This window comes from Oryza sativa, chromosome 7, assembly GCF_034140825.1.
Source record: "Oryza sativa Japonica Group chromosome 7, ASM3414082v1".
NCBI lineage: Eukaryota > Viridiplantae > Streptophyta > Magnoliopsida > Poales > Poaceae > Oryza > Oryza sativa.
Window position 1 is genome coordinate 20588290 of NC_089041.1, and position 10889 is coordinate 20599178.

At 40.1% G+C, this 10889-nt stretch overlaps 1 protein-coding gene across 1 annotated transcript; it reads right to left on the reverse strand.

Moving 5' to 3' along the window:
* Window positions 1-4602: 4602 nt before the first annotated feature.
* On the reverse strand, window positions 4603-6790 carry LOC4343425 (WAT1-related protein At5g64700). Its single transcript, XM_015790041.3, has 7 exons — window positions 6517-6790; window positions 6351-6416; window positions 6136-6252; window positions 5791-6040; window positions 5558-5716; window positions 5294-5445; window positions 4603-5069 (listed from the first exon to the last, which is right to left on the reverse strand). Exons 1-7 carry the CDS (start codon window positions 6690-6692, stop codon window positions 4898-4900), a joined length of 1092 nt encoding a protein of 363 aa, XP_015645527.1. The 5' UTR covers window positions 6693-6790; the 3' UTR covers window positions 4603-4897.
* Between the last annotated feature and the right edge of the window lie 4099 nt (window positions 6791-10889).

The following is a 10889-nucleotide window of genomic DNA, read 5'->3' on the forward strand; positions in this document are numbered from 1 at the left end:
CGGCAACGATGTCTCGTTGGTCAAGTCCATCAAATTCCGGGTTTTCCATTACGAAATTCGTAAAGGTCAAGATGCCAGGTTTTCTAAATGTGATTGGGCCGTTCGATCGTCGCCTGGGACGACACTCTTGCTTGGTACTCCAGTAGTTAGGCCACGCTTTTCCAGCACAAAGCCTAAGCTAGTGAACAACCCAAATGGCCGACAGGTAGAACAGACACGATAGCGTAGCATTATATCACGGTAGTAGCTGGCATTAGCAGCTAGGTACTCCTGCTGTTAGTGACGACTGCCTACACCGATTCGTCTTACGCATTACCCATCACATCATCACCCCCTGATCATGAAAGCTTCCATTTCATGCATGCGGATCTTAAAAATAATACTCCACTCTTTTTATTAAGATAGAAATATGCTATTGCTTCGTACCTGGCCAGGCCCATATAATTAGAGATTAGTTAGGTGTGTTACAAATAAAGTACAGGCTAGATCCATATAATTGGAGAATAAGAATAGAAGGAATAAAGTACTGGATTCTATGATGGTTACATACACACAAAGGAACGAATCACCCCTTGTGCGTATGGTGGAAACTGGAAAGGGGATAGATGGAGGGAGGACTTGCGATTTTAAATTGGTAGAGATATATGATGTCGTTTACTTTTCAAAAAGCCACCTCGTTTGCTTTCAAACCCTGGTAATTCTCACATTAATCGAAAAAAAAGAGAGTCCAATTAGAATTTATAATATCTCAAATTGGGATTTTAAAAATATAGGGGAAAAGTCAAAAATCGAAAAAGAAGAATATGAGCATAAATACAATTTTAAAAATAATATATTTTTTTTAAAAAAAAAGAAAAAAAAAGTCAACGTAGAAATACAATTTAATATGAAATTCATATTAGAAAGAGTCCCCATTTGAATACTTTTTTAAAAAATAAAAATAAAAGAAGACTCCATATAGAACACAATATGGATTAACAAAAAATGTAGTAGAAAATAATAAAAAGAAGCAACTTGATTGAAATAAAAATTGCAAAATAAAATAAAATTCAATAAATCTAGGAGTAAAAAAAAGAACATGTGTCGATGCAAAATATAAAATAACAAGAGTCCATGTCTAAATACAACTTATAAATGCCAAAAGCACAATACGTGCAAGACTACTAGAGTGATATTAATTTTGGACTTAAAAAGCTCGAGTATAATTGATTTTTGATGAAAAATCCAGACTAAATCTCTAAAATGCTAAAATTCGGAACGAAAAATTAGTGAATCAGGAAAAAAAGTAAAAGTATCTGTTTTATTCTATAAGATTTAAATTAGAATTGATCTATTTTAGACGATACAATGAAGCTTCCTAAATTGTGCTACCCATCCGAACTAATAACTATAGTGAAGAGGAGTAATTTGTAATCATGTAAAATATCTCATCAATAAGCGCGGACAATAAGTGACATTTTCTTATTTGAATGAGTTATAAACTATCACAAATATAGCCTAGTGATTGCAGTGACCTGAGTAGCACCTAAGGTCCTGAGTTCAAATCTCCATAGGAGCGAATTTCAGATTGGGTTATTTGGGGGCTAAGTTCCTAATTAAAAAAAGGCTGCATATATCCGATTGGGTACAGAGGCCGAGTAAAAAATACCCTTCTCTAAAAAAAATAAAAAAAATCACAAATATGCAATATCCATATTTGGTAAGGGAAAGAATGCCATCGGAGATGATGAGAAAATGCCAATATTAGTCTGAAGATAGAGAAACATATGTACCACAAATATTTTATATCTTTGATCTATTATATACTCTCTGTTTTTTAATATATGAGACCGTTGACTTTTTGAGATATGTTTGACCATTCGTCTTATTAAAAAAATGTTTAATTATTATTTATTTTATTGTGACTTGATTTATCATAGAATGCTCTGTCGACGTTTGATGTCTCGACTACGGAATTTGCATGGCATGGGGATCGTTGGTACTAGGATATACGTGAGACTGAGGTAAAAGAGATGGAGACAGGGATTTTTATACAGGTTCAGGCCCCTGAATTGTCAGGTAATAACCCTACATCCTGTTGGCCGAAGCCGGTATTGCTCTTATTCATAATAATCACACCAGTACAATATTTGGGGTAGCCTATCTAACTGTTGTCGACATGGCGGTCTGAAGATCTGACTCGTAGTCGACAACAGGGTAGCCTTCCTACTCGAATCCGTGCCCGGCGAGATCAGAGATAGCGCTTTCATCTCTCCTGACAGTATCCGGAGACACCGTAGGGTACTAGCCATGCTTATCCCTGAAGTCGATATCCGGCGGCGTGTCTTGGTGTATGTAGGCTTCTATGTTGTGGCTTCTATGTTGATTGTGTTGGGTGTTGATCCCCTCCCCTCTCCTCCTAGGGGGGCTTGTATTTATACCCATAGGTGTCCCCTTGTCCAAGTAGAATTAGGGAAACCAATATGGATACAATTCGAGTAGTCCTTGTCGTTTCCATGTAGAACTCTGGTTGTCTTTCCTTATCCGGAACTCATCCTATATCCGAAGGTTGCTTCCGTATAGGACATGGTATGTAGTGGGTCCTGCCGAGATTTAGTCAACTACTATTAGGTATGTGGTATCCATAACCCTGACATGCTCTTTAAGTATGGCTTAAATATTTTTATATTTGTACAAAAATTTTGAATAAGACGAATGGTCAAACATTTGTCAAAAGGTCACTGTCCTCATATATAAAAACAGAGGTAGTATATTGTTAAATAAATACTAAAAGGAGCCATCATGTTTGCTTTATGTAGAAATAATTATCATCTTAATAGGAATATTAGATGCATAAACTTTGATCAAATTAGGCTAGAATTCAAAATTATATTGCCATTTTCAATTTTTTGTTTCTCAATAAAGTATGAAATTATGTCCACTATTTTTTGGAACACTAAACCATACCTATTATTGCACGGAAAACTTTTGTAATAATACAGGCCGCGTAATTTGCACATGGCAATGCTAGTTTTAAATAAGATAAATAAGCAACTTATGTTAAAACCTTAATCGTGTCTACATCTATACTACTTTAAACAAAGTCGTCCTCGAATTTCACACCCTTTTCCAAGTTGTCCGCTTCTTCGTGCATGTTTTTTTTTCTTATAATTCACCCACCCGGCCAATCCCCGATCATATGTGGGCCTGGCCCATTGATAAGCACACTCATCTAGCCAACTTTGGTCCGTTGCAAAGCACTGGATTTTTCACATTTTAGTCCTTTTAAAAAACTTATTTCGTAAATAGACCCCTGAAAAAACTTATCCCAGAAATGGTCCTTTTTTGGGCGCCAGAGTGGCTGGCGCCGTCATCCAACGGGACGGCGCCAGAGAGGCTGGCGCCGTCCTCCTGCCACCGTGGTGCACGCGAACCGACGTGGCAGGAGGAGGCCGCCAGCCATGCTGGCGCCGCCGCCTCTATTCCTGTTTCTCTGTATGGAGTTGCAACGGTGTCATTTTTATTTTATTTTTTTGGATGTTTTCTCACACTTAGGATCACGATACAACCAACCACAAAAAAAATTTTAACTCGAACTACCACTTAGCTAAGTCTGAAAATAGCTAGCATACCACTTAGTCTACTTTGCACCTTCACTAAAATTAGACCATAATTCCTTTAGTAAAACCCTTTGATCAGCATGTTAAACATAATGCACTCTACCACTATATGAACTTACTTAATCTAATTCAAAATATAACCACATGAAATGACATATATAAGTTAAACAGTACATAGAGATGCAATTTTTTTTATTTTTATTTCATTTTTTTATATTTTTTTCACACTTAGGAGAACATAGGAACCAACCGTATAAAAAATAAACTCAAACGGATAAAATATGTGACTTGTAGAATTTTTTAGAACTCTACCGAAACGGACAAAATATGTCATCTATTAAAATAGGCGTAACTTTCTCATACGGACTCTGAATCAGGCAAATAATATATGCACGGACATCTACAGAAAATGTTACATCCGATTCTCCCTAGCTTTGCAGGGTTCGGCGATATTAAAACCTCCAAATTCCGCTTGCAAGATTGTGTTTTCGAGGAGAGAAGTTTTTCGGTAGAACTTTGGAAAATTCCACATGCCACATATTTCGTCCGTTTGAGTTTATTTTTTACATGGTTGATTCCTGTGAGTTCCTAAGTGTGAAAAAAATATCAAAAAATAAAATAAAAATAAAAAAGTTGCACATCTCTCCTTTGCACTAGTTCGGAGAGAGAGGAGAGGAGAGGAAAAATTCTACAGGTCACATATTACGTCCATTTGAGTCCAATTTTTCTATGGTTGGTTCTTGTGTGTCCCTAAGCGTGAAAAAAATATCAAACAAATAAAACAAAAATAAAAAATTTTGGGGGGGGGGGGGGGGGCCAGCCACTCTGGCGCACTCCCTAGCCACCTCAGCATCGCCCCGCCACGTCGGCAGGGGGACGGCGCCAGAGAGGCTGGCGCCGTCGTCCACTGGCGCCCTAAAAAGGACCATTTTTGGGATAAGTTTTTCTAGGGGTCTTTTTGCGAAATAAGTTTTTTAAAAGGACCAAAATGTGAAAAATCCAGTTGCAAAGCACATGTGTCTTATACTAGTATTAAAAAAAAACAGGAATAATAGTACAAAGATTTATCAGTTGACACGAGCTGAGTACACCACTTCACCGGGTAGTCTAGCTTGCCTAGCCTAACCCTTTCTGCCGCCGCCGCCGCCGCCGCACCACCACCGGTCGCCCGTGCCCCGGCCACCGCAAAAGATATTCGAGATTCACCGGTCATCACCACCCCCATCCTTTGTACTTGTAGCTTCGCTCTTTCCGATCGCTTCCACGCCGCCGCGACACGTGGTGCACCACCGTGTCGGTCAAACTTTGGCCATCACCACGTCGGCTGCGGCGGGAGCCACCGCGCCATCCTTCTCCCCGCCGGCGGTGCCAGCGCCGGCAACGACGACGCCGCCGCCGCCGTGTTCCTCCCGGCTCTTGCCCCATAGCACGTTGTAGAGGCCGGCGACGAGCAGCAGGCTGCCGATAATGCTGTGCGCACCGAGAGAGAGAGAGAGAGAGAGATCAGCTCTTTGTCAGGATATATATCACGACATCGACGTTCGCTATCTGACGATCGATGCGAAGTGTGCGCGTGAGGGATCATGACAGCGAGAGGAGCAATATAGATGCATCTGGTGCTTTGTGCCTCGTGATGGCGAAGGGCATGTCACTCATGTCGATCAAGAATGAGCGCTTAGCTTTTAGTTAATTACCTTCCTAGGCTGACGTCCTCGCCGAGCAGGAACGAGGCGATGGCCATGGTGAAGACGAGGCTGAGCGGCATCGACATGGACAGGAACACGGGGCCCTTCTTCTCGATCACCCATATCTGCAGGTAGTACGAGATCGCCGCCACCACGATGCCCTGATGAGAAATTAATTAACAAACATATTCATGCATTGATTTCAAGGGTGAATGATGAACAAGAACTGGAAATCAACCGGCCGAATCATCGATCGATCGATGCCAGTCTTACGGTGAAGAGGACGCCGACGAGGCTGACGACGCCGGGGAGGATCCACCGGGAGAAGTCCCTCTCGAGGACGAGCGCGATCACCAGCGACTGCACGCTCGCGAACACGCACTGCAGCGTCGTGTTCATCAGCTTCGACGGGTACTCCAGCAGCAACGGCCCCTGACAAGATCGACATATGCAGCTGATTAATCGATCATTCGATCGTCCATTGATTATTTGATTAGTTTAGTAACCTGCTTCACCGTCCAGAACGACCATATCACGACGGAGGTGGTCATCAGGAAGATCCCCAGCGCCCAGTTCTTCTTGGAATGCGCCGCGGCGGCGGCGGCGGCGCTCGCATGGTGGAGGAGCTGGTGGTGGTTCAAGGACTTGAACTCCGGGCCTTGGTACAGAGCCAGCACGATGACGCCGCCGATGCAGAGGAGTATCCCCGATGCTTTCGCCATGCCATGGGTGCTCTTCAGGTTCAGAGTCTCCATCCTTGGTTTGCAATCAAGAAATCAATGTTCGTCAGTTCAGTGATCAGATTGTTACTAGCACTAAACACGATCAGATTGTTTTGATTCTTGTCTGACCTGAACATGACAGCCAAGATGAAGGCGACCACCGGCACGATGTTGAAGATGGCCGACGACGAGGTGGCCGACGCGTAATTCAGGCCAATGCTGTACAGGTTTATCGTTCCGGCCATCCTGACAAATTTTCAGCAAAGGAGTTCTTATTCAGAAATCAGAACAACAGTCTGTTCTTCAGCTAGAACACACACTAGATGTTCTATTCATCAACATACCCATAGAATCCATGGACGAAGATCTTGGCAGACAGCCGAAACGTCAGCGGCGGCGCCTGCTTCTTCCTTGCAGATTAAAGAACACCATATCAGATCAACACTTCCATCCATCCATGACAGTTTCAGAGACTGAATGAACAACCCATTGGCTGCTAGCTAGCTATACCTGATCTCGAGGAAGTAGGCGAAGGGTAGCAAGAAGATGGCGGCGACGGCGTGGCGGTAGAACACGAACACCGTGGTGCTGGCGCCCTCGTTGAAGGAGGCCTTGGTGAGTATGTGCATCCCGGCGTATATCAGCCTGATGAGCACCACCGTCGCGTACACCTTGCCGTTCCCCATGGCTGGCTGCCACTGATCAAAGCTACTAGCTAGCTTAGCTAACACTGAGATGATCACTTGATGTATCAATACTGTTTTTGTGTATGCTTCACCAAGCTCCCTATATATACTATCTGTGTGTGTGTGGTAGCTACCTAGCTATAGAGCCTAGCTGTTAGTCATTTTGTGTGAACACTGAAGACTCTACTAAGGCTCTGTTTAGTTCACACACAAAAATTTTACACCCTATCACATCTAACGTTTAAACACTTGCATGAAGTATTAAATATAAGTTTAAAAAATAACTAATTGCACAGATTGCGACTAATTTGCGAGACGAATCTTTTAAGCCTAATTGCTCCATGATTTGACAATGTGGTGCTACAGTAAACATTTGCTAATGATGGATTAATTAGGCTTAATAAATTCGTCTCGCGGTTTACTGACAGATTCTGTAATTAGTTTTTTTAATAGCGTCCGAACGCCCCATACGACATCCTATATAATACCCGATGTGATACTTAAAAATTTGACACCCCTGGATGTAAGCACCTCCTGAAGTGAGATATGCAAAGGAGGAGACAAGCTGAAGCTTCTTAGCATGTTCTGCTTCAATTCTGCATGATCCATGCTGGATCAGATCAGATCAGATCAACAACAATTTTCAGGTTGATACAGTGGTCATAGTATGGGCAAAAGGGCTTACAACAAAAACAAAAGAAAGATAAAGTTTTGTGTGTGTGTGTGTGTGCAAAAGGGTTCAGGTTAGGTTGACAAGACAGGATTTTGAGACGGCAAGGATATCATGATTCATGAGTGAGTTTTTAAAAGAAACCGAAGAAAAGATCAGATTTTAATTGGTGCAATGGTCATGTTAACTGAAAGATATACGAGTAGTGCGCTGGCCACATACGAAAACAAAACTGCCACTTGAATCAGCAGAATGGCAATTTGTTGGATAAAGCGCGAGTGCCCTGAAATTGTTTAGGGCAAAAAGCTTAGGCTATATAATACCCTTTGGTGAAGCTTCCTTGGCTAACCGTATGATTATTATTTTTTTGGGATGAATATCATGTGCGCCGTTAGGAAATAGTTTACAATTTCGCAGTGACCGATAGCAAGTGACTTCGAGTCTTTGCTTAGCTGACTGACTGACTGACTGCCTGCTACATGATCGGTTTAATTAATTTGACATCTCCATTAAATTCTCCCATGTTCTACTGGCAAATTAACATGTTATAAGTCCATTGACTTTAGCCAGCAATGGTCTTCTAAATAATTAACTATTTCCTCCTTTTTATATTATAATTTGTTTTGATTTTTTTCTTAATCACTTTTAGGTTTGACCAAATTATAAAAATAATTAGCAATATCTTCAACATCAAATTAGTTTTATTATATAAAACTTTAAATATATTTTGATAACATGTTTGTTTTGTGTTGAAAATGTTACTATATTTTTTTTATAAATTTGGTCAAATTTAAAAAAGTTTGAGTAAGAAAAAGGTCAAAAGAAATTGAGGGAGTACAGCCGTCCAAAGAAATCGAACTTAGTATAACAAATTTGGACACCAATTGTGTTTGTTTTATTAAATGGAGGGAGTACTCCTTTGCCTTTCAATTGATCATAATAGAATGCACCAAGACCAAGGAAAGTCAAATAACTCTCAAGTACTATATTTATTCTAGTATTACCATCCCACTGTTTTTTTAGCTAATAATTAATAACCAATACATTACATGCTGATAAAAAAATCTTGTATGCATGGGAATGCATGCACCAATATCTATTACTTTCGTACATAGATAAGGGGGATAAGGGGTAGACTTAGGAAAATAATATTAATACGATAATCATTTGAAAATAACCTTAAAAAATATATGATGATAAATTAGGATAGAAGGAATTACTACGTGATCGGAATGGCCTTTAACACTATTATTATCTCTGTTGACTGTTGACAAATGATATAACCATGTAGTCCTAATTAAGTCATGTCGATTCACTGTAACCTTCGGACTCTTGGATACAAATTAAAAGGGATTTTCAACATCAGTAGATGCAATGTGAGCTTTCTGAATCTTCTTTTTTTTTCTCTCTCTCTCTTTACGAAAAGATGCATGTATGACCACCTTTACCACGTTCAAAGCTGAAAGTGCTTTGTCTAGCTACACCCTACACACACGTATTTCACGATCACACACACTAAATTATTTTAATTTTACTTGTGATATCTGAAATGGAATTAGTAGCCGTGGACTGAACACAGAATATTTCCCTTTTCTTTAAATTTTATGGTTCTGATGGCTGATGCATGGCTGCTGAGCTCAAAGGAGTGGAATCTAGGACGTGAGCAGCATACGTAGGCGGTAAGAAGGTAATATATTGCATTCCTTAATAAGTGGTATCTTACCTTTCATCATATAGGTTCTTTCAAGCCCTGGAAGGTATATAAAATTTAATTAAGGGTCTTCTTTTTCATGTCATCATTCTGTAGCATAATAATATTTACACTGGTGACATAAGGCCATTCCCAACCCAATAACTAGGATGATGTATATAGCATTAAATAAGCTGCCACCTAGATAAAAAATGATGTGGCAAGTGAATAAATGAGGAAAGAGAAGGAAACCATATCTTGCATGAGACATGGTTTCTACATAACATCCAAGACATCATGTGAGATAAGTAGTATTGAATTTAAGTATGGAATAGTGATGTTTGTATTGGAAGAGTAGTGTCTAGTACTAGTTTCTTGATGATGTTAGTTTATGGAAATTATGTCTAGTGTCTTGGGTTAGGAATGGCCAGAGGGCAAGTTTTATAGTAGAGGTGGGTGCCACATCTAATTTAAACCATATCATCTTCTCATTAATTAAGAGGTAACAAATACAACATGTCACTTCTAGTACACAAACCCCAATATTAATTTACTCTCACATCATCTTACTTTTTTTTAGAAATTGTGAGGAGGTTGCCCCTTGCATGAGGGGTGGCTCATTCTCTCTTCTAACTTCTCTCCTCCAACTCATCACCTAATACTATGTGGCAAATTTAGGGACAACATGTAGAGGCTTATAGTACTTGCCCTAATGCTATTGGCTATAACGTAGGCTAAACCCACCATTAAATACACCCTTATCATTATTGGTATAGTAGTCTGAATGTGCCTAGAAAAACATTATGATGAGGGCACACTACTCATACAACACGGCTCCCTAGACGGTGGCTTCACACGTTAGGCTATTTTCCAAACAGAATTTCCGTGACTTCGGCAGATTCCACGCACCTGGTAAGGCCACCCTCCTAACTCGGTGACTTGCTCCAACGTAAAGGCATGAGGTCACTTGACACGCATGTCACCATATCGTAAGTGCACTTAAAGGATGGAACACATAATCCTCATTTTTATCATGTTGTTTAGATCCTGATTCAACCTATATGATGAGCCCAGTTGAGACTTTCTCCAATTTTGGGTACATCGCATGCCAAAGTCTTATTACCTTAGTGATGGAGTAGCAGTATTGTTTCATAGCAATACTTTTTTATTATATAGGAATATGCACACACACTTGTGAGTTTACCTATTTAAGACACGTCCAACGATAGTGTAACAAGGTTTCCCGAACCGCCAGGGCCGGCCGGGGTTACCACGCATCGGCAGTAAGCGCGGTAACCATGGCAAACCGCATGAAACTGTATAAAGTTTATAAAAAATTTAAATTATTTTCTAAATTTATTTGAATTTAAGGAGGTTACCACGGTTTTTCAATTACCGTACCCCCGCAGTAAACGTAATAACCGCGCGGTAATGCAAACCCTGCGTGTAAACGATAATTTCTACTACAGAATTGTGCATATGGTTTCACTCGTATTACGGTGAAAACTATTGTTTCTTTTTTTAAATTTTTTTACGGCAATACTTATGTGAAATGAAATAAAATAATTGATCATATAACTGTTTTCTTCTTCTTTTTTTTTTGTGATTGATGATATGACATCATGAACGTTCCAACCAAATGACATCACCACTATCCCTGCTGTTTCTTTGTCAACGGTAGACCATACTTATGAAATTTCACGACATTTTCTACAAAGAGAAAAAGGCGGTCGAGTACCTTAAAGCAAACACTGGTGGAGAAACCATCTTTCATCGGTCGGCCGATTTCCACAATAGTCCCGGATGCAATACAAACCGGGGCTAAAGATGATCTTTA

Coding starts and splice junctions, on each gene's coding strand:
- LOC4343425 (XM_015790041.3), bottom strand. CDS start 6,692: ATGGGGAACGGCAAGGTGTACGCGACGGTGGTGCTCATCAGGCTGATA. Junction 5,717..5,790: donor CGTTCTGGACGGTGAAGCAG/GTTACTAAACTA, acceptor CGATCTTGTCAG/GGGCCGTTGCTGCTGGAGTA. Junction 5,446..5,557: donor TCGTCGGCGTCCTCTTCACC/GTAAGACTGGCA, acceptor ATTTCTCATCAG/GGCATCGTGGTGGCGGCGAT.